The sequence below is a fragment of the Cyprinodon tularosa genome, unplaced genomic scaffold (assembly GCF_016077235.1).
Source record: "Cyprinodon tularosa strain WSP-4 unplaced genomic scaffold, ASM1607723v1 ctg66, whole genome shotgun sequence".
Lineage (NCBI taxonomy): Eukaryota > Metazoa > Chordata > Actinopteri > Cyprinodontiformes > Cyprinodontidae > Cyprinodon > Cyprinodon tularosa.
Genome location: NW_024039407.1, coordinates 984,963 through 1,009,349, shown reverse-complemented (window position 1 = coordinate 1,009,349; position 24,387 = coordinate 984,963). Strand labels below are relative to the sequence as shown.

At 40.9% G+C, this 24,387-nt stretch overlaps 1 protein-coding gene across 1 annotated transcript; it reads left to right on the top strand.

The window, feature by feature from the left end:
- The first annotated feature begins 840 nt into the window (after positions 1–840).
- LOC119799438 (monocarboxylate transporter 1-like) lies at positions 841–23,272 on the top strand. The gene is made up of 5 exons (XM_038309335.1): positions 841–1,006; positions 10,932–11,224; positions 19,215–19,358; positions 19,432–20,223; positions 21,441–23,272. The coding sequence occupies exons 2-5, from the start codon at positions 11,008–11,010 to the stop codon at positions 21,716–21,718; spliced, it is 1,431 nt and encodes a 476-aa protein (XP_038165263.1). The 5' UTR covers positions 841–1,006; positions 10,932–11,007; the 3' UTR covers positions 21,719–23,272.
- Positions 23,273–24,387: the final 1,115 nt, after the last annotated feature.

Genomic DNA, 24,387 nt, shown 5'->3' with positions numbered 1-24,387 from the left:
GTCATGACAAAAGGTAAAAACTGAGCCTGGTTCTGCTGGAAGTTAAAAGGGAGTTTTTCCTCTCCACTGTCGCTACAAGCATGCTTAGTGTAAGGGATTGCATTCGAGTCAATTAGTTGATGCAATCAACTGGTTTTTTTTAGATAGAAAACTTTGAATCAATTTGACTGGATGATCTGGTGAACTGTAAAGTGCCTTGAGATGACATGTGTTGTGAATTGGCATTATATAAATAAACTGAATTGAATTAAAAACCCTAATTGAAAAGTTAAAAAGTAAAGTTAAAAAGTTAATAAGCCTAGTTAACCCTTATTTTTAGGTTTATAAACTAAAAACTGTAAGTGCCAGAATCAGCATCAGTGCCTCTAAGGTGATGCTGTACCAAAAATAAAAAGTGTTTTTTAAGAATTCCTTATAGAAGCACTTTTTTTTCTCTTAATATATATTGTTGGTGTTTCTTTTCATTACATTGACATTCATTGTTGCCATCGAAATATCCATGTTTTTTGAATATTACAAAAGGTCTTGTTCTGGATTCCAATAACACTAGAAATTTTGATTTTCAAATTATTTCACTGAGAACCCTATTAAAGGGTTATGTGTATAGATTATGTTTAGGCTAGTTAAATGTCAGAACGTGTCTATTATATGTATAAAGGTACAACTACCCTGCATTAACCACAAAGAAAGTTGAATAAATAAGATGTGAGGGGTCAGTAAGCGCTGAGGCTAATCCAATTAAATGTTAAAACCTCTTGCCATCACCTACGTGCCGCTGTGGCAGTGCTCCGCCCTCTACACGCACGTGCGTTCTGTCAGCGCGGCTGGAGCAGCTTTTTATACGCATGCGCCGACAGTGGTTCGTAATGCCATCACCATCCTCATCCTCTGCCGCTGGACCGTCATTCTCTGAGCTGCTATCGCTCCACTGAGGCCAAGGACACCCGGGGCGACTCTCTCACAGGAAGACACCGGGCTTCAGTTGAGGAACACCCCCTCTACCGCGGTGAGTGAACCTGGGCTACCGACACGGCGCTTTGCCCTCCCAGTGTATGGCTGCTACATTACGACACATGATTACATCAACCGGTTTCATAGCGGAGCTTCAAATGTGGCGTGATGCTGCCGCATGGCGCTATTTTTACTTCCACATGTGGAGATGGTGATGGTGTCCGCTTCACGATCCGCTCACCGGAGCGGTCCAGTTTGAAACCGGTCCGTTTGGGTCCAACGGGCGTGAAATTTATGATTCATCTGATGGACGCGGCGCCTCTAAGACACGAGGAGCTGGTTTTTAACCGCAACGCAAGTTTGACACTAATTAAATTCCGCAGCTGGTATCGCGCTCTACTTGGTTTCAGTTTGATGTAACATGATGCAGCATCTGCAAAAAAGAAAATTTTATTTTAAAGTAAATTGTTTTAAAAAACAAATAAAAAACTCATTCGTTTTTTTTTTTTTTTTTTTTTTTGTTTTTTTTTTTTTTTTTTTCCTAAAAAAAAAAAAAAAAAATCAGTGGTTTTCATATTTTAGTTTTTTTTTTTCTACAAATAAATCCACCTCAGATTCGAATACTTTTTTTTTTTAATAGGTTTTAGCCCAGAGGTGACTAAATTTGGGCCCTCAAATTTCTTACCAAAAAGCTGTGAGGAGAGGGGGGGTGGGTGTCTCATTTAACTCTGTTTCCTCCTGTGGAGATTTTTGCACCTCCTTCTGTGGCCTTTATGCCTTCTGACTGTTTTGCATACCCTGGTAGTCTTTTTAGCATGTGTTGGGTTGATTGCATCCTCTTTTGTCCCCATTGTCTTCCAACTTCATGCAAATGAGAGATACTTTAAACTATCACCATGGAGACTTTAGACCAGGGGTCTCAAACTCATTTTTATATCAGGCCACTTTAACATTACTGGGTCTTTTAAAATAATGGCTGAACTGTAAATGAAACTTTTATCATCTTTACAAAGAGAGGGCTGCAATTATATTATAACTTAATTATTTGGCAGTGTTAATTAGCATCCACCTCATTTTGGGAAATTCTTGCCTATTTTGCATTCCCTAATGGAAAAGCAAATAACTTACGAACTGTGAGCTGAAATTACATGTGCAATACATTATTTGAAAGCTAAAACCCTCTAGTTTCTGAATATATAAATTAAATTTGAATGAGTAGAACACAGACCAAGCTACATCAGGTCAAACATGACTCAAAGTTTTTTTAATTCTCAAATGTCTTTTTTGAACAGGAGTAATAAAGACATTCTTAAGAAAAGGCTGGTCTCATTGTATTATATTTGTTCTCATTATGTTAACCAAAAATGCAGAAAATTTCAGACCTCCAGCTACAACAGTTCAAGAGCTGTGGGGTTTTGAACTTTAGGTGTCACCAGCGTCCCCAAACCTCTCCAAATGTGCCAAATGCTTTTACTATGCTTTACTATTTGACCAAAAAATTACACTGATTTAAACATGTAACACAAGTCTCAATTAAAACAAGGTAAACAAAACGATGGAGGGAAAGCAGGTGCATGCTAGGCATGGCTGCTGAATGCACTAATGAATCGGTGAACAGCTTTCATTTTAATATCCTTCATCAACTGAAAATTTTAAATTTAATTCAGTGTATTTATATTGCGCCTTTTCACAACATGTCCTCTTAAGGCACTTTACAGTTCATCAGATCATACAGTCAGACTGGTTAAATGTTGTCAATCTTAGGAAAACCAGCTGATTGCATCGAATCATTGACTCGAAGGCAATCCCTCACACCAAGCATGCCTGTAGCAACATTGGAGAGGGAAAAAACTCAATTTTAACAGGAAGAAACCTCCGGCAGAACCATGCTCTGTGTGAGCGGCCATCTGCTGACGCTGACTGGGGTTTAAGGAGACGGAAGCAGATGTACAGAATGGACCAAAGATGACCAGCTCCACAGGCGGCCCCATCCAGGAAACACAGCCAGGCAGACGAGCTCTGAGCCAGCTCCCATGTCAGAGGATGAAAGGGCACATACAGTTAGTCACAGTCAGAGAATGGGCCATGCTCCAACATCTATAAACAAAGGTATTGATGGCAGCAGCACAGCAGGTACTCCTCTCTGAGAGGGAGTCACAGGCAAACAGGAGAAGGCCAGATGAAGCTACTATGATCACAAAAAGCATGGGGATAATAAAGATAGAGGTCGAACGAAAAACTACTGAAGAAGGGAGAGATGGAATGATGAAATTGATTATAACTTTAATTCGGTTTTGTTGATATTCAATATAATGTATTCATTTTAATTATAAAACTCAGATTAATGTAAAGCTAATCCATTGATTGAAGTTGCATTAATCTCACTTCCATTCAAGCATCACATCTGGAGTTTAGCTTTGATATCCACCCCGGTTAAGATCTGGCTCATCTGCTCTGTACAGACCAATAAGAGTAACTAGGCAGCTCCAGGAGGTCAGTCACCTTAACAGAAAGATCGCATGACGGCCACACGCGCCGAGCTCGCAGGGAATCCATTGTCCCAGAACAGCCAGAGCTCCTTGTTTATTAATAGGCGTGTAACCAGGAGATATTTTCTAACAGTGTTGCAGAAAGTGAGTGACTGCAGTGTCATTCTCGGTGCCCTTTGCTTTCTTCGGGGCTTAGATGTTCCTGAGTGTTGGACGCTGAACCCTGACCTTTGTGAATGTCACAGTGTTACTGTTGCAGCTATTGTTTCATTTAAACCTCATTGTTTAAATCTCAGGCATAAGGTCAAAAAACACAGATTAAGCTCAGCCTCCACAAAAAACTTCACATCTTCACAATGTGGCCACAGATTTAAACCAATGTTAATTGAGAATACTTTGACCTTCACTGTCCTTTTGCACCTTAGCTGTTTGTTTTCTGCTCTCAGTTGTCTTTGTGCTGTAATTTTTTAAAGTTATTTACTTTTAATCTTAAAATTGATGCAATAGATTATGTAAGAGAATAATTTAAAACTAAATTCACAATCTCTCCTGTTGATACAGGAAGTTAGCTTAGTCCTACTGCACCTTTTCTGAAACAAGGAAACATGCTCTAGGTTTCCTAGTGTAATATTTGTTAGAGCTAATCTTTTATCGGTTTAAAGTGTTAAAAGTTCCAATGTGGCCAATTCCATATGAAATTGTATAGGGTATAGATATTTTGTAATCAAATGAGTATACTCCAAGGCAAATGGAGTGCCTCAGAGTACTAATTTAGCCAAAACTTAAAAAAATGATCAACTTTAAAAATATATAAACTTTAAAAAATTATACACTTAAAAAAAAAAAGCATTGAGTTTAGTCTTTTCATCTCTTCCGTTTGCGATGTATTTTAATGTAAAATCAATGTTTATAGTAACCTGTCCGTAGATCTAATGAAGTCTACCTCCTTTTTTTCCCCCTTAATGAATAGCTGCAGCCATAATTTTGAAGATCAGCTGTTTGTCGGCGTGCTGGTTTGCATTGGCATCACAAGTTCTTCACATGACTGTTTGGACTGATGCATCATGAGTTCCAGTACCTTTAATTTTATTTACGACGTCTTCTACGCTAATTGATGTTCTTTTGTTGTCCTGTAAAACCTGCTCCACCATGGATGAGGCAGCAGAGTAGGATTGTTCTTGTGGCCAAGTTTGAATGCACTGTACAATGTTTCTTCAAAACTTTCTTCCCCTGTACTTCTGACTGAATGACTGCATTGTCTTTAGCATAAAAAAGCAGAAAATTTGGATTAACAACATGGTAGTTTTGTTTTTTAGCTTCTGTTCTGGTGTAAAGAAGTTCAGGTAAATTTTTAACCTCCTCTTTCGTTGTGAATGAAGCTTCTATGGCGACTGAATGAATGCCCTCATTGAAAACTCCTCCAGGATTTGCCCCACTTTTGCTGGCATCCACGCACTGTACTGATGCCTATCTGTATTTCACTATGGAGCAGTGGGACCCCCACCCTCAGGGGAATGGAAACGCAGCTCTAGTCCCACTGGACTACTGCCCCAGACATTGAAATTGCCTAGATTTGTGTGTTGGGTGATGAATTTCTAGGTTATTTAAAACCTCTCATAACAGTGAATTTTTAGAGATGGACTGATGGATAGATGGTCTTAATATAAAGTGTTTTCATGGAATGTTTTTTGTTTTTCCCTTTAATTTAGTCTGGTCCACACTCTGCAACAAAAGCCATCATCAGGGTTAGACTGACAGTTGGCTAGAAAACCTGAGTGTTATGGTTGCTTTTCAGTCAGTAAATGGTTGAACTCTGGTTTATTTTGTCCTTTTCTGTATCAAGATGTGTTCAAAATAAACTAATGTTTCACATTTACTGGTCGGTAGTTTACACCCATGGTTTAGAACTTGACCTTCCTTGGTTGAACTTATAGACGCCCTCGGCCAAATGTCATCATGGAAACTAAACCGCAGCTGTTTTTTATTGTGATGTCTTGGATGCGAAGTTGCAGCTTTCTGTATTTTGTAGTGTGACTTTTCGGGCTGTTTTCATCTGCTATATCTACTGTAGGGTGTTAGGACTTTTTGTTGAAAGGCCCACGTGTCTAACTTCCAACATTTTTAGTTGTGCTGTCCTTGGATAGAAGGGGAACCACCCAGGCTGGAGGAGATCCAGTAGGCATGTGTTTGGACCAATCTGACCATCCATGATGAACAATATTTAATAGCTCAATGATTTATAGACTAAACCTTTACGTGTGGTTTGGGTTCCCCACTGCCTACATGTTTGAGATAAATGGTCTCTGGTTTAGATATAAGATCAGGTTTATTGAGTTCCAGTGAATGTTTCAAACTCCGCATCAGAAGGTCCATTTGGTGAACAATAGATTCATTTCGGGCTCTTAAAGTTTTGAAGGTACGTTTGATGTATGGCACCCGTTGTTGTATGTAAACTTACAGCTCTATAGGGTTGGGGTGTGGTACTTGAAATGCCTTAAATGAACATCTGTCTTTACTATAACTTGTGTTTAGGTTGGTGCAGCGGTGTTGCCCCCAGTCGTCATCACATTCCTGATCAGTACAGGAAGCCTGTGCAGGGTCTGAGGTCGAGTTCCCGCTCCTGAACACACTGCTGTCTAAGTTAACAGTGAGGCGCAGGAAACAGTAAGGAGGAGGGGCTTGTTTTTGTCAGTTGTTGTACTTGGAACAGCTGGGTGATCTGCTACAGAAACCGATCCAGTGTTTTCCTCTTAGCTGCAGCTCGCCTCCAACCGAGCGGCGGTTTACTCGGCTCAGCTGGACGTTCGCAGAGAGAGTTTGTTTTAAGGTGTATGAGTGCACTGCACCCTCTGTGAGGTCACCAGAGCTGGACGGGGCCAGTAGTGTGAGCCACACAAGACGGCAAATGTTTGCCAGCTTTACTCAGGAGCCCCTGGGTGACCTTCTGCTGTGACTTGCACTTCATTTAGGTCCACATAGATTAGAGGCCAGCTCTGTCCTGAGTTAGGTTGATATTTAATGCGGTTTAATTTGTCACCATTCAGCGTTTTAAAGGGATCAGCTGATCTGTTGTAGGGGGTGTATCTTTTGTAAAGTGTGATTGAATCAACCTTAAGGGCTCTTAGTTAAGTAAATTTCACAGACTGATTCTGGCAGCTGATGTCTGAGGTTTTATTAACCTGCTTCTGTGTTTAAAAACGAGAAAAGTAAAACCGTTGGGGGTCTGATCAAGGTTTTAGTGATGAAAGCACTATGTGAGCAGCGCCTTGACGAGGAAGTGGAACTGCCTCCATGCTTCTCTACGTATCTGTGTTTTAAGTTAAATGCGACTGAAAACCTTTGGGTTCTTAAATGAGAATCAGTCTGTTCTAAGCTGGGTGTTTGTGCTCTGGTGCTTTAGGGTCAAGTTGTTTCCATGCTTGTCAAACTGGACAGAAGTGGTTTGACTGTGATGCTTCCATTTTGGAAGTTATGACTCGTGTTTCTGGCATGGATCCCGTTTCCCTGTGTGGGAGGTTAATTTAAGATTTCTGCAGAGCCCATAAGGTGAAATGTGCCACGTGTCTGCATTCTGTGTGAATGGGGACAAGCTGAGTTTCTATCTGTACTTGATGCGCCTTCACTGAGACCCATGAATGTAATTATGGTTAATTGTTTGCTTACTCCACATCCTTTCTGGAACCACATTTGAGAAGATTTGGAACCCCCCCACCTTAAAAGCGGTTATTAAATTGGATAGAATATAAGCAGAGATACAAAACTGTATTGGAAATGTTTAAGAGGCCACAGCAAAAGTGAAAAATGGAGTGATTTTTCTAAAATGACACTACAAGATCAAATTAAATATGCAGCAGAATTGGATTAAGTGGGGGAACATTTTTGAAATATCCATGTAGTAGTTGGTTTTAAGGAAAAGTAAAAGAGCTGCAACTTGCAGCAGAGATGTATATACCCCATTTATACTACCTTTGAAAAACCGTGCCGAGACTGGTCCGAGCTCAGTACCTGAGATAACTTATCGTGTGTAAATGGAAAGCAAACTGAACTGAACCGAGCTAACTGCAGACCAGTTCCAGAGGTGGGCCTGGCTCGGTTTTTCCCTGGCTCGGTTCTCTAATAACAAGAGCGCATGAGCAGAACACGTCATCTCCGTCTGGCTGCACATCCCAATTCACACTCCATTCCAGTTGTTGGCGGGGATGCTCCTCCGGAAGTTGCTTGCCAACCAACCCAAACCAGAAGAACTACAAAAGACAATCGAAAGTCTTCTCCACTCAACATTTTAAATATGGCATTTTAAATAACACCGAAATACAGCAATAAATAATAACGTATAACTTTCTCAATGTGACGGGCGCCGCCATTTTGGTTTGCTTGATTCCCTCGTTCTTCTTCTTGTGTTTAAGGGCGGTTCGCAAACAACTTTTGGTGCATTACCGCCACCAACTGCTTGATTTCCTCCTTCAATACTGGCAGTAATACCACAGATCGTCACTAGGAAGCGAGGAGTCGAGTAACCTAGATAGCGTGATGTGTAAACTGTCGTCAGAACCAAGCTCGGCCTGGTTAACTGATCTGAGCTCGGACTGGTCTCGGCATGGATCGGTTTTTCAAGGGTAGTGTAAATGGGGTAATAAACTAGTTTGGGAGAGGTGATGGGCCTAAAGTCTAGTGGCAGTTGGACGGAGAGATCTGCGACAATGCTCATTGTTGCACATGAGGTCTCGATTTCTGCAACAGCTCTATCCATTTGGGGGAGGGACTAAAGGCAAAGTATCCACGGTCTCATGCAGTTTTAAATCCTGACTGGCTTAAACGTTTTATTAATCAGTATCTTTAAACATGAAATAAATTCATGTTTTAAGGTTTCAGTCCAGTGAGGAGTTGAAAGTCTTTCAAGCTGTATTTTTTTTTATTTTTTTTTTATTATAAACTGGTTTAGCAGGGCTTTCTGTAGGGATATAGGAAGCTACAGGTGCTGGTCATAAAATTAGAATATCATGAAAAAGTAGATTGATTTCAGTAATTCCATTTAAAAAGTGAAACTTGTATATTATATTCATACATTACATACAAACTCATATATTTCAGATGTTTATTTTGTTTAATTTTGATGATTACAAATGACAACAAATGAAAATCTCAAATTCATCATATCAGAAAATTAGAATATTGTGAAAAGGTTCAAAATTGATGGCCCCTGGTGCCACACTCTAATCAGCTAATTAACTCAAACCACCTGCAAAAGCCTTTAAATGGTCTATCAGTCTAGTTCTATAGGCTACACAATCATGGGGAAGACTGCTGACTTGACAGTTGTCCAAAAGACGACCATCGACACCTTGCACAAGGAGGGCAAGACACAAAAGGTCATCGCTAAAGAGGCTGGCTGTTCACAGAGCTCAGTGTCCAAGCACATTAATAGAGAGGCGAAGGGAAGGAAAAGATGTGGTCGAAAAAAGTGTACAAGCAAGAGAGATAACCGCACCCTGGAGAGGATTGTGAAACAAAACCCATTCAAAAATGTGGGGGAGATTCACAAAGAGTGGACTGCAGCTGGAGTGAGTGCTTCAAGAACCACCACACACAGACGTATGAAAGACATGGGTTTCTGCTGTCGCATTCCTTGTGTCAAGCCACTCTTGAACCACAGACAGCGTCAGAAGCGTCTTGCCTGGGCTAAAGAGAAACAGGACTGGACTGCTGGTGAGTGGTCCAAAGTCATGTTCTCTGATGAAAGTAAATTTTGCATTTCCTTTGGAAATCAAGGTCCCAGAGTCTGGAGGAAAAGAAGAGAGGCACTTCATCCACGTTGCTTGAAGTCCAGTGTAAAGTTTCCACAGTCAGTGATGGTTTGGGGTGCCATGTCATCTGCTGGTGTTGGTCCATTGTGTTTTCTGAGGTCCAGGGTCAACGCAGCCACATACCAGGAAGTTTTAGAGCACTTCATGCTTCCTGCAGCTGACCAACTTTTTGGAGATGCAGATTTCATTTTCCAACAGGACTTGGCACCTGCACACAGTGCCAAAGCTACCAGTACCTGGTTGAAGGACCATGGTATCCCTGTTCTTAATTGGCCAGCAAACTCTCCTGACCTTAACCCCATAGAAAATCTATGGGGTATTGTGAAGAAGAAGATGCAATACACCAGACCCAACAATTCAGAAGAGCTAAAAGCCACTATTAGAGCAACCTGGGCTATCATAACACCTGAGCAGTGCCACAGACTGATCGACTCCATGCCACGCCGCATTGCTGCAGTAATACAGGCCAAAGGAGGCCCAACTAAATACTGAGTGCTGTACATGCTCATACTTTTCATGTTCATACTTTTCAGTTGGCCAACATTTCTATAAATCCTTTGTTTTTATTGGTCTTCAGTAATATTCTAATTTTCTGATATGATGAATTTGAGATTTTCATTTGTTGTCATTTGTAATCATCAAAATTAAACAAAATAAACATCTGAAATATATGAGTTTGTATGTAATGTATGAATATAATATACAAGTTTCACTTTTTAAATGGAATTACTGAAATCAATCAACTTTTTCATGATATTCTAATTTTATGACCAGCACCTGTAAATGTGTAGCTGATGTAAGTGGAGTTGTGTCCTTAGCTGCAGCGAGCACAGAGGTGTTAACCAGTTATTCTTCGGTGTAAGGATTGTTGGAGCTCGGTTGTTTACTACCTGATCCAAGCTAAAAGCCTTGTAGGAAGCTTGACTTCTGGTTGTTAATTAGCTCCCACAAGGCTGGCCTGTCGTTTTGACCTAAAGCAATTTACTCTCCCCATCTTGACTGATGTGTAGGATGCTATTAATCTGCAGTTGGGTGGTGGCTGAACAGACTCTGTAGTTTGTGCACTGAATACCATGTAGGGTAAATAACACACAGAAGCAGAGTTGCTGTGGGATCAGAAATAGCAGTTGCATGTGACCTAAATAAAGGAAAAGATCTCTTGATAGAGGCTGTGGCACTGTGCATGGTTATTCAGTGACTGAGGATACTGGGCTGGTTAAAATAGGCAGCCTTTATCTCCAAACAAAATAACCTAGAATAAGCTTGTAGAGTAAACAGATGTAGTGTTTATAAGGAAATGTGTTGACATTTGGTATTGCTGACAAAAGCAGTTCTTTAGGCACATGATTTCTAGAAGCAAACTGATTTGCAGAAAAAACATCAGCTGCAGGGGCTCAGTTTCTTCTGGGGGCGTGTCCTGCAGCTTTATATGCGCCTGTGGTCCAACAGACCTGATTTTGAGCCCTTTTAATGACAGTGTTTTTTTTTTTTTTAGGCATTTTCAAACCGACTTGCATCTAAAAGTCGTACGAAAGTTGTCGGCTAAAACGATAATGCTTCAACCAATGTGTCGAAGGGTTGGCTGCTCTTCTGCACTGAAATGCAAAGAATTAAAATGTATGAAACTATTGCTTATTTTACCAATTTTGAAACCTTTTTTTTTTTTTTTTTTTTTCCCTCTCCACAGGTGCCGTTTTGAAACCCAATCAGAGGTTCAGAGTTGGTCTTCACCCGCACCATCTGCTTCATCATTCTGAGCAGACATGCCTGCAGCAGTGGGTGCGCCCATGGGATACACCCCGCCTGAGGGAGGCTGGGGCTGGGCTGTGGTGGTAGGTGCCTTCATCTGCATCGGCTTCTCCTACGCCTTCCCAAAGTCCATCACGGTGTTCTTCAAGGAGATCGAAATCATCTTTGATGCCACGCCCAGTCAGGTGTCCTGGATTTCCTCCATCATGCTGGCCGTCATGTACGGCGCAGGTAAGAGGACCAGGTGGTCTGTTGCAGATGACTTATCAAAATGGTTTAACAGCTGATGTTGTAGAGGTGGCTCATTAGAAATGATTAATGCTTCAGATAGTAAAATGTCAAAAAGGTAAAATCTCTACATGATTAGAGGGATAAGTGTTGAAGCCTTTCAGCCAGCTGTGCTGCAGTGCGTTCTCTGGTAGTTAATAAAAGCACTCTGAAACAGGAAATTATGGAAATTTTAGTTTTAAATGGCTTGCATATAAACTCTTTAATGTTTAGCTAAGACCGTAAATAAGGTTAAAGTGTTCATGTGTGGAAAATTTTTAAACTTTATTGAAATTCAGCCCCAAGATAAAGACTTAGTATTCAGAAATAATTCAGGATATTTTGTTCTCTAATTTAACATAAATGTGATGCAGGATTGTCACTGATTCTGACGGCAGGTTGAATTTTGTATGAATCATTTTGAAAACTTATTCTGTTTTTTTTTTTTTTACAAACTAATTGGCTTTTATTAGCTAAATATAAGTTGAAATGTAGACTGGAAAAGAGATCTAGAAATACAAATTTCTTAAATGTATTTACTCTTAATTTAAAATGAGAGCTTGCTGATGGAATTAGTGTTTTTACTCTTGAGATAAGATAATTAGATCATATGCACTTGAAATAAAACAATGCAATTGTGTTTTCTTATTTTAAATGTAAATTGTCTTGTTCCATTGGGAAAATGTATTTTACCTCCTCAATCCAAGAAAAAATACACTTAAGAAAAAAATGACTTATCTAGATTTTAATTTTATTTTTTTTCCCAGAAAGAAAAATATTTAGAAAATGATTTAAGAATTTAGATGTAGTTCTTTAGCCTATTGTCAGTAATGCAGAGCAGGTGAATCCTGGCCTGCAGGCTGAGCTTTCCAGGCTCAGGCTAGATTATCCCCTCAGGTTGTTTCTGAAAAGCCTCATCTTGTTGTGAAGCAGGATTACCAGAGCACTACGTGCTGATTTACCTCCTTTATCATAAAGCGGCTAATTTTGTAAACAATCAGGCGTGACATTTTTGATTCATAAGAGGCTTTACCCTCTTTATCCTTTCTCCTTTAGTGAAGCAAGACGTAAACATGCTTTATCTGCCCTCTCAGTTCTCATTCACTTGAGCAAGTGGAGGTGTGATCCGTGAAAATGTAGAAATGTATGCTCAGAGGCAGCGTTGCAACATGAGTTCTTGTTTGTTCTGATGTAATCCAGCCAAAGCTGCTGGAGAAAGTACACATGGCAAACTAAAGGCAGTCATCTGGAGTTTAGAGTTGGCTTTAAAACACAGAATAAAGGCAATTCGGGAGAGATGCTGTTGCATTGATTAAACTGTGCCGCTCTTTCCGGGCTAGTCTGAAGAGTACTTTAGGACATCCTATTTGGTATAACAAAAATCCTAAAAATGTAAGATAAGAAGCATAATATTTGGTGCTGAAAGATCTGAAGTACAGTTTCTGTTAAATGGAACGTCATGACAACTTTGATAAGGAGTTATTCTTCTAGTTCTCCGGCTACTGATGGGTTTGATCTACAGAGATCAAACATCAGACCAGTCTCTCATTCTACAGTAAGAATTTATCTGCAGTTTGGATCTTTAGAGCCGAAGCTTGACTGACAAGCTATGCATCGAGGCTTCTCCCTTACAGTATTGGTATTCTTTTGAGTACATTTTGCCGCTCATCTTTCAGCTCGATCGTTGCGATATCGGTTCAGTCGTTGATGTGACTAATGCCTTTGGTCATACAGTAAGGGCATCAGAGGGCTATGCTATAGATTCAGTGGCATCTTTGATCACTATGGGGGGTCTTTAGGACCCTCTGTCCTGCATGTTTTAGATGTTTCTGCTCAGCACACAGCTGCCTTCAGAAGCCTGTAAATTCAAATCTATGCTGGCATGTTAGCGGGGGGGGGGGGGGGGGGGGGTACGGGTTGAAGACCCCTGATCTATTGGATTGACCTCTGCATTTAATTATTTGTTAATCACTTCTGAAACGTATTCCTACAGTCATCATCACTCAGTCGGTGTTGGAATGAATTGGTCTGCTCCAGTTAATGTTAAATGTTTTTATCCTTTTGCTCTACATATTTGTTTACTCAATCCTCTGTGACAAATGTGGAAATGTCTCATTTTAAGTGTCTCAGGATACTAGTTTCTCAAATCTTTAATTTGACTTAAAGTTCAAAATATTCATGTAGCAAAATAATCAGACTGCGATAGTTTTTGTTATAAGAGGAAACTACAAGTTTTTTAACAGAGGAAACTATCAGCTTAAAGGACCCAGAGTTCATGATGCTTGATTAATAGAAGATTTATACATTTGTCTATTTGGAGTATAGATTTTGGTCGGTAAGTTGACTTTCATGTTGTGGATATGGACAGATTCTTGGCTAAAGGGAAGTGAGCTTTTGCTGCTGAAGACATTTTGCACGTACTGCTAAACCTGCAGTCTGCCTCTTGGATCAACTTCAGCAGCCATGGTGTGATAACAGCCACGTTCTGTTAGTGCTGAACAAACGTCGTTCTAAATATGGTCCCTTTGTTGCAACTGTGCTCACGGCACCGCAAAAGAACCTGCTAACAAACCAATCCAGAGTGCAGCCTTCTGCACCTGATGTGTTTTTTTTATTTTCAGTGTAGCTGACATAAAGACAGTCTGGCTGTCCAGAACTTGTTCTTGGCTTATCCTCCAGGACAAAGAGTGATCCAGTTCCAGGAGGAATTAAGTTTCCTTTCTCGTCTCCAACACAAAGCGAGCTCTTTCCTTATTCACTAGGACTTCTCGGCTCTTTGTATTTACTCAGCACATTTCCCCTTACTCATCCTTGCGCTGCAGAGAGGGCCTGCAGCGGTTTTCATCAAGTTTGGATTTGCAAGCAGAAAAGGCTAAAGGAGGAAAACAGTTCTATTATTGCATAACAGGAGCCAGATGTTGATGTGTACAATTTGAACCCTCCCTCTGTTTTTATTTTTTAATTTTTTGTCCTCTCCTTTATTTCCTAATGGAGTGAAACTCATAGTTACCGTCATTAAGATTGCAGAAGCTACCAGTTAAAGAGAAGCTGCTGTTAGTCTGTACCAGCTGTTTGACTCACCGACTGGTTCATGTGAGGCGGCGCACGTACTCTGACTTCCACAAAGGTTTAAAAAAGAAAACACCTACTCATTCATGATGACGTCACAGACTCCTGACTCATACAGCGAACAGGATGCTCCACTCAGCGGTACAAATGAATTAAGTTATTCTTGTCTGAATTTTAATGACTTTCCCCTTCCTATTAGTTTCAACAAACCCATTATGTTAAGATGGCTTCATAAAACCCTTTATTGGCATCAATAATTCATTGTACTGATGCAGATCTCGCTCTAGTAGAGAGGGTTTTCTCTGGAACTCTCCTTCACTTGCTTATTGAAAGTGAGGTTAAACAGCTCATAAGAAAGTGCAGCAGTCATATTGGTTATTCTGACCACATTTCTTTGTAATGTTAGTTGTGGCGTTTAACCACAACCATCATGAAGCGTCGTCATGGAAATTATTTAGTAACATCAGTCTGATTTCCTTGGTTTCCATTTTAGTTTTCAAGGCCTGACACGCGAACCAAATGAGTCCCAAACTAGCGTGTTTCTCCTAAGTGTGTGGTTTTCACATATAAAAAGGTGTTTCCATTTTATCAATGGAATGTTGGTCTTCTACAGTATTCTACGTAATCTCAAAGTTATTGTTGGTTGTTAGAGCTAAAATATACAAAGATTAGGGACAAAAATGTTGACTCAGTGCATTTTGCATCACTGTTTGTAGAAGAAGAAGCTCTTGACAAACTTTTAGTCTTTAAAAGGTAGACTAGGTTACCTAATGAATGAACCTACTTGGAGATGAATCTAGTGCAGTGTTTTTATTGTGCTGTGCAACAGGTTATTCAGCTTTCCACTTACATTTTCAGAGTTGAATCCCTTCCATCTGCAACCTTTAGTTCAGTCACTTTTGATTTCACTGCAACAAAACAATGTTTATTATGAGCCATAATAAAGATTTTATAGATATTGAAAGATGAAGAAAAAGGGGTTGGCCCATATAAAAATTTATAAACCACATACTCGAAGCTAAAACATTAATTACTTGTGCCAAGAGTGGTGTTCTGTTGTAAATGGTTTGTGCAGATATTCCATGAAAACGCACAGAACCTTTCATACTGTCTTTAAAAGTTAAATCTCTTATTTAGCACCGTTCAGTGGCTGCAGGAGCAAGTGGCTTTATCTGGTTAAATACTTCTAGTAATAAGTAGTTTATGGTCTGAAAAGTTTAATTTTTTTTTGTGATAAACTTATGTAATGTTTGGTTTGCATTTGTACATTTTATTTTTTATTTTATATGCTTTACTAAAATGTTCTAGTAGTAGAGTTGGATGTCTAACAAAGGAACACTCCGTCCTCCTCCTCTGTGGGTTTGTGGAAGAAGCGGCAGCTCTCATGTCTCCTCTGCTGCTGCTTCAGCAACAACAGACCCATTTGTTCCTCACATCGTCCATTGTTGCCTTCATATTAGCCAAACGGCTGAGCCACCACTCCAATGTCCAGCCTGGTTCTGGTTGCTGTAATGCACAAATAAAGTAAACTAACCACATGAATCAAGGCAATTTTCCTTTAGGCTAATTGTTGCCTCGGTATTAATTGGGTCTGCCCTCCCTTGGGCTTGTAGCTGACCTGCATTTAAAGCGTAGTGTTTTCCTCACTTTCTGTAGAGCTGAAGATAAACCCATTTAATCCGTCCTGTAAAAGAGACTAAGGCGATTACTGGTAATGACAGTTAGTTGGTTCGGGTTTTTTTTTTTTTTCCCTAATCTTTCTGGCTATGAAGGTGTTTACAAACAAGGAGGATCAGTAACTATTCCTGTAATGTCAGAACATTGTTTGGCAGCAAAAAACACTCAGAGTGGAGTAGACACTGACGTGTGTGTTCTAGTCCTTAGAACGGTCATTTCAGGCTCCTCCCCTTATAGGCTGGAGTTCTGCCACTTTTAGATGCTCCAATACGCCTGACCTCGGAGAGGGAGGGGGTTAGCTTGGCTCCATGCTCCTGGGACAGTTTAGCTGTTGGCTGTTAGTTTGACCCTGATGCCTTTAGGCCTCTGAGGATGTGGTGCTCAGGAGTAACATTTCAGTTTATATTGGATGGTGTGGAGGTTCTGTGTCAAAGTTTTAATTTGGTAAATCTAAGGCAGTGCAGGCGGAGCGAGATTGGTGCAATGATCTCACTGTAGCAAAACCAATGAGCTTTCCTTCTTTATCTGGTGGGACTGACTCCAACCCTTCAGATGGTCAACTGGCCCACTTAATGTCCTGTTTATGGACTCCTCTCTGTCAGATTGAGCCTTCATAAATGAACTAAAGCTCTGCGGCTGCAGCCTTGAAGCATCGCTGCTATATTTAGAAACAGGATAAACGTGGTTCGTCTTAATCTATATGTTGACCGGCTTGTGGATTCCTGAGAAGTCTGGTCGTTACTTTACTCTCCCCCATCTTCCTTCGAAGAGATTAGTGGAACAGTTTACGTAACGTCAGGGGAAAACCTCAGTTTGCCCTGCCAGATATGAACAAAGACTCAGGGTTTGTTTTAGTGAATCAGCGTCCAGCGGATCAAGATTCATCTGTCCTCCTCAAGCTTGTGGTTGTGGAAATCCAGCCATGTGTGCATTCTGCTGCAGGTCTCTGTGACCCCTCTGGTGCGAATGCAATGCAGGACCCCCACCCACTCTGAACGTGGCAGCCCTCCAGGACACACAGTACCGGCGCATTCTGCTGTGCTGACAGACACAACAGAGAAGTGAAGTGGCTCAGTGGTATGTCGGACTGCGTGCTCGTGCATCCAGAGCACCCCTGACCTTTACAATCTCTTGCCAAGTTTCAAGGGCAAAGCCACCATATTCTGAGGGCCTGTGGCCCTGCTAGGGAGACATCAGTTTAGCTTCTGAGATCTCCATTTGAACCTTTTTGTTCTGGCCTTCTCCAATTATCTGACCTTTATAAATAGATGTATGCTTCTATTTTCTGACGAGTGGGGGGAAAAAGGATGTTGGATGATGGTGCAGCTGGAACATTAACAGTTGTCTCTGTGCTCTCCTGAACGCCAATCAAAGGGGCTTTATTCTGAGTTATACCTGGAAGTTAAGTACTGGGAAGGCAGAGGTATTTTTGGAGAATATAATCTTAATGTTGAATTAAATGAAGGTTGAGCTGTTTCCTTTTTTAAGAGGAAATTGTGATTTGTATTTGAACCGTAGCCTTAAAAAACCCCTGATGGTGCAATATTTGAGGTGTCGTCACAGGATGCAGCATTTCACTTTTTTTCAAACTGTCAGTACTCCGCAATCATATAGGACAAATGTTCTTAGAAAATGTTTGTTTTTCTTTGATTTCAACAAGTGAGTAAAATAACTTGCAACAAGACTAAGATATTTATTTAAAAGGAGTCAAAGCTACTTGTTTTAAGGACTTAATATTCCTCTTATCTGCAAAAGTCCTTGTTCTGTTTGCAGGTAGTCTCATTTCCCACTTGAATTAAGGGCAAATTTTACTAATTTTCAGTTTGGTGTTGGCGGTGCTATGTAGCAATGGTGACACACTGCTGGTGATCCAGCAGGTTTCCTCAATACTAAAGCTGAATCATTCCTGCGGTCTGTTCATCCTCCTGTTATCTGCTAATGTCCGACTCCCTGCTGTTACAGCCAGACTGGTCAGCAGACGCTCTACTGTGGAAAGTTTTGATTAAAAAAAAAAACGAAAGTCAGACAAAGTTTAGATAAACTCCTTGTGATGCTGAAAATGAGTCTCCTTCACTCTGCAATAAATTCCAAGCAAAGAGGTTGCTGTTGGTGTAACCTGCTAGTATTTGGATTGGTACTTTCAGATGGGGGGGTGTCTAACCAACCTCTACTTTCTGACCCAACATGGCTGGTTTCTCTGCAGCTCCAAGGCCCAATGTCACAGGGTGTGTTTTTTTGTTGTTGCTTCTTTGCAGTTATTGAGATCTTAAATCTCGTCTCTCCATTTAGTTTGTTCTACCTGTGAATTTTGGGGTAAAGAATAAATTTAATGCTAACAAATGGTAAACCTTATATTTGAAACATTTATGCTACTTGTACAAACAAAGACAAAAAAAAAACATCAACAAAACTTAAGAGAAACTTGGTTTATTCTGCAGCAATCCTCTTGCAGTTTCCCCTCTCTCCCAGTACGGCTCTGCAGGCCTACTGGTAAGGAGCTGCAAGCTTATATTTTGAGTGTGTCGGCTCGGTTCCATCTGGAGGCTCATTCACTGGGATTCCAGCAAAAAGCTCAAGACGTGTAGATTTTTCTCCCTGCCTGTTTCACCACCCATTTATCACCTCCCTTTTTTCCGCTATCCAGCCCCTTCTGGCCAATGAAGTGGCAGTGTCTAGTTTTAGCTAGATGGCACCCTCTGCTGGCTGCACTGATCAATTATTTAGATGCATAAGATCCTAAAGTTCTATTTTTGTTTTCCTATGAGATGATTTTTAGATGTGATCATAGTGCTGTGTATTTTTTACTGAAAAGGTTGCAAAAAATGTTGGTTCTGCTTTGATCTGATGAATCAAATCCCATAATTTTTTTTTATCTGCCAGAGGGACACAGATTGAGCATGAATAATCTGCCATAACAAGAATGTTGAGGGATTTTTTAATCTATAGTGTTTTTTTAAATGAGCCACACAATTAGATGGTATTGAGTGACTTGTTGCAAAGAACATTTGATGCAACTGATGGAGTATTATACATCAAAGTTCAAAATAAACTCCTTAATGCATTCAGGAGTATTTCTTGGAAGAGTCTAAATTGATTACTATATAGATAAGAATTTTTTTTCCTTATGTTTTTCCAGGGAATTGCAAACAGAGCTACTGTATAAATGCGGGTTGTTTTAGCTGATTTTATCTGTTAATGTCTCATTCAGGTCCAATCAGCAGCGTCCTGGTGAACAGATTTGGGAGTCGACCAGTCATCATCGGCGGCGGCGTTCTGGCAGGGTCTGGGCTCATCGCTGCTTCCTTCTGCAACACTGTGGAGCAGCTCTACTTTTTCATTGGGGTAGTAGGAGGTAAGGATTCGGGCTCAGCTTTGGTTCCTGGTCGACTGGTTCCACTGTTAACCTCTCTTTGCCCTCTGCTTAGGTTTGGGACTGGCGTTCAACCTGAACCCCGCCCTCACAATGATCGGTAAATACTTCTTCATCCGCCGGCCCATCGCCAATGGTATCGCCATGGCAGGCAGCCCGGTGTTTCTGTCCACCTTGGCGCCAATCAACACGTGGCTGTATGAGGAGTTTGGCTGGAGAGGCAGCTTCCTGATCCTTGGAGGACTGCTGTTTAACTGCTGCGTTGCTGGCTCTCTGATGCGACCCATCGGACCCAAACCGCAGCCACCCCCCAAGCCCGAACCAGGAGCTCCAGCTCAGCCCAAGAAGACATTTATGCAGACCATGAACACCTTCCTTGACCTTTCGCTCTTCAAGCACCGCGGCTTCCTGCTCTACCTGATGGGGAACGTCGTCATGTTCTTCGGCCTCTTCTCCCCGCTTATCTTCCTCTCCAACTATGCCAAGAGCAAGGACATCAGCAAGGAAAAGGCTGCTCTCCTCCTGACCATAATGGCCTTAGTTGACATGGTTGCCCGACCTTCCATGGGGCTGCTGGCAAACACAAAGTGGGTCCGGCCCAGGGTGCAGTACTACTTTGCCGCTTCTGTGCTCTACAATGGCGTGTGTCATGTGTTTGCACCGCTCACCACGGACTTCTCCGGATTTGTGGTGTACGCCATGTTCTTCGGCTTTGCCTTCGGTTGGCTGAGTTCAGTGTTGTTTGAGACGCTGATGGACCTGGTGGGAGCCCAGAGGTTCTCCTCAGCTGTGGGTCTGGTCACCATCGTAGAGTGTGCGCCTGTGCTGCTGGCACCTCCTCTAACAAGTAAGTCTTCCACCACTTAATGCATGAAGTTTTGATGAAAAGAAATTACTTTAGAATAAGGAATAGAGAAGTGGAAGTTATGGTAAATGGAAACAAAAATATTCACTGAACTTGGTCATAAATCAGATTTTGTTTATTGATTTTTTGTGTGACAAGATGGTTACTTGCATCTTGCCACACAGACGGCAAATCACAAGGTAATTCCAAAAGAAGGTGCCTCTTTACATAATTTTTGCCTGTAAATTTTCAGGAAAGGGGTGAATTTATTTTTTTATGTACAACCAAAGACATGGGATGTCACTGTTGCCATAGAAATGACTTTCCTTTGCTAGTGGAGGGAAGTGGGTGTCCCGTTCTCATTTATTCCCCCCACCTTCAATCAAGGTGCCCTCCACAGCCGTGTATGTCACTTTATTGGTAGTGACACTTGATAGTGAGGTGGTATTGCATAGGTGGCTGTTTGGGACTGCAAAGGTCTTGAAAAGGAAGTGACTGAAAACATTGGGAGCCAGTGAGGGAAAGCAACGGACCTAGAACCGGACCGCGGGGCCCGGAAGGAGCGGCAGTTTGCTCCAGTTCTGGGGAAAATCGACCCAAACCCAGAAAACTGGGAAACGAATCTGTCAGGAAAATAATGTGCAGACAGAAACGGGAATGATTCACTTCGCGTTTACATTTCAAAACCTAATCCGAATCCAAACCGCTTGAAACCTCAGAGTTCCGTTCCGGTTCTGGAAAGGTTTGGTTTGAACTGGAGCCGTAACTACAATGCAGTGTTTTTTGTTTGTGTGTTTTTTTTTTTTTTTTTTTTGGACTAAAAAGGAAAAAAATTCAAATGCCATTAAATAATTGTAATCTGCTTTACACTTTATCTTTTTACAACAAAATGGAGATTAAGGTTGTGAGATGGAAAAACATGTTAACGGTTGAGGTGATATAGATCCTATTGAAAGTTCTGTCCCTTTAAATCTATGAAAATGAATCTAGCCATGAAATTTCAAATTCGTTTTGATTTGGAGGTTTCAATTTAGCAAACAAATCTTGGGCAGGTTTGCATTGCTTCATTTACATGAATATGTTGCTTGGAGTTAAAATCAAGGCATTTTTGCTGCATTCTTTTGTTTATAAAAGAGTAAACTCAACCCTTTATATGAGGCTTCTCATCTTCCTCAGTAAAAAATAGGACACACGACTAACTGTCCCATTTCCTCCTCTAGGTATGTTCTACAACTACTACCACCATTACGACTACACCTACCTCACCTGTGGAATCATCCTCATCGTGTCCAGCGTCTTCCTGTTTGTCGGAATGGGCATCAACTACCGCCTCCTGGACAAGGAGAAGAAGGAAGAGGAGCGGGAGGAGCCTAAAGAGGAACGCACCGCCATGTTGGAAGCTACCCTACAGACCAAATCCGAAGAAGCTGCGGCCAATAACGACTCTGGCGCCGTCACAATGGCTGACGTCGCCAAGATGGACGAGGACACTGTGTAAAGCTGGCGGACGGACTAAAGGAACGCGTGCACAAACACACGAGCAGCAGTCACAGCCACGCACCCTTCTTCACAACCCTGAGGCCATAGCAACATTTTATTTTTCTCTGTAAAGTACGGAGGCAGCGCCTCTACTCGCTCGGGTCGCTGTTGCTCAACGGTTCGAAGCACACGTACATTTATTTTGTACATGAGCACGAATGGACTGAAACGGTTAACAAACGAGGACTTTCTCTCGGGGTCTGGAGCTGCTGCAAACATTCAGAACTTACACACTGCTCTCTGTAACCCCGCCCCCCAGATGGAGTACAGACTGAATGAGCCCATTTATTTTACTAACTGCTTCACTGTAAGGGCTGTATGTAAACCAGCCCACTTCGTGTTATTTTAGGGACGTATATCTATTAGCTGTGAGCCTTGATGCTGCAGAACACATAGGAGGGTGATCTAGAGTACTAACACATGGGGAGTAGGTGCTGATGTGTTTTAACCCTTGTTTTTTTTGTTTTGTTTTTTTTACACGGACTATGATACAGACAGACATGTCCCCAAGGATAGTATCTTGTTATTTTTATATGAAATCTTCCAGAGAGCGGTTCATCCTGTGACTTTAGGATGACAAAAAAACCACCCGGCCTCTTCTACCCAACTGAATTCACCACCGTCTGCCTGCAGGTCGACTCTCACCAGTGTTCACCAGTTTGGAGCACCTTATTGTGAACGGTTTTATCAGACGCGTTGGCACAATTTAGTGATTACATCATAAATTAAACTAGATTATTGAATTATTCATTTGAATTTTTAATGACTATCTTGATGTAACTGTAGTTTTAATAAATTTTAATGTATTTAGTGTAGTTTTTGTTTAATAAGCCAGGTTTTATCATTTCAGCCACTGCAGCCTCATCTGGAAGCTAAACAAAGGGTCATATCGTACATATTTTTATAAAAAGGGAGAAACTCTCAGGCTGCCATTTCAGGACAGTTATAACCCAGAGCAGACGGATCAGATCAGGGGTGCATTTTTTTTTTTTTTTTTTCCTACATTTAGCTTTTAAAGGTGAAACACTACTGCTTTGGTCCATAGCCCTAGCTCCTCCTTTTAATCGTACACGACCAAATGTAAGATGTCAAACGGTTTTGGGCTCTAACTGTACTAATTGGAAGCTGTTTGGGTTTTCTTTCTGTTCGTTTTGACTTTTATCCACATGATTGATTCTGACCCACATCTCTCCAGCTTCATGGACTGGTTTCTGCTTCAGAGAGGCCTGCTAAGTGTACACATTCCTCTGCTCTCAGCCCACATTTTCCTTCAATCACAGCAGACAGAAATTATTTTTATAGAAAACGAGATGCTGAAACCGCAGAAAAAAAGTTTAACATGTTTTTATTTCCTTTGCTAAATGGTACTGTATTTGGCCACAGCACCTTTTTTTTTTTTTTGCCTTGTTTCAAAATGAACAAATGTTACGTTTCTGGAAAATGAGTTGTCAATTGCAGTGAGTTTGTTGTGTTTTTGGCTGTTCAATAATAAATGGCTTTTATGACCTCAAAAGACCTTATTTATTCTCTTTAATAAGCCTTAATTTTTATCAGTATGAAAACAAAATACTTGTAGCTTGTTGGGCTACTTGTTTTGTTTTCAGTGCATCTCTGGGACTAAAGGGTAAATTGGTCATGACTATACTGCCCAGTGTAAGGCTATAGGGTGGAAAATTAATAATTTCTAGGTCCTCAGTATTAAACTATATTGGTGGAGGCTGGGCTCCTGGCCTAGTCCTGTTTATTAAATCTATAAACTGAATCCATGGGAGTTGCTGCATGGACCTTACATGAAGCAAAGTGTATCAGAGACCAAACAAAAAAAATGCTTAAATGTTTTAATGCATTCTAAAAATCTTTTTCCATCATTGAATCACTGCTGAACTTTGTTAAAACTTTATCTATCCAGTTAAAATGTTGCCACTGATTCTACTTCTATTAACATTTACCTTAGCTCTGCTCAGTTCTGGGGATCGCATTCCAAAACCTAAATATTGGCCTTTGATTCATTTTAAGCCTCATCTTAAAGTCTTTAGGTTTTGTCTTGCTGGAACCAAAACCTTCATAAAATGCATGCCTCATCCATTTGTTTCCATTGCATAATGACATCCTACGGTATGCAATCTGTGTTTTTTCGGATTGAGGGGAAAGACTATGATTTTGACCATACTGAACTATGCTTGGAGCTGAAGGAAAGCGGATAACCTTGAACTGGTATGAAATTTCTCTGTTTAACAAATTAGGTGAAATAGAGCAGCTAACTTTGAATTTATAACCTAAAATCAGCAGCTTAGCAGTTGGAACTGAGATCCCTAGACATCCTAAGGATTGTCTCACCCACCTGCACGTTCATCGAGCTTCTAGAGCAGGGATGTCCAACACCAAACCTCGGGACCTGTTGTCCTGCACGTTTTGGACGTGTCCTTAATACTTTCTAGAATTGCATTCCTTACAGTGGCAGCACGTTGGAGTAACTCTGCTTGGCGATATTTTCTCAAGAAATTCAGCACCTCTGATGGTGGATCAAAGTATCTTTTTCTCTTTTTTTTTTTTTTACATCTCTGTGAGAGAGTCTGTGCAGCTGAGAGGATTTTGGCCCATTTTTTATTTTTGAGGTCTATCCATACC

Excerpts from the sequence above, each read along its gene's own strand:
- LOC119799438 (XM_038309335.1), top strand. The coding sequence starts at position 11,008 with ATGCCTGCAGCAGTGGGTGCGCCCATGGGATACACCCCGCCTGAGGGA. Across the intron at positions 11,225-19,214 it reads GGCCGTCATGTACGGCGCAG|GTCCAATCAGCAGCGTCCTG; the intron begins GTAAGAGGACCA and ends TGTCTCATTCAG. Across the intron at positions 20,224-21,440 it reads GCTGGCACCTCCTCTAACAA|GTATGTTCTACAACTACTAC; the intron begins GTAAGTCTTCCA and ends TTCCTCCTCTAG.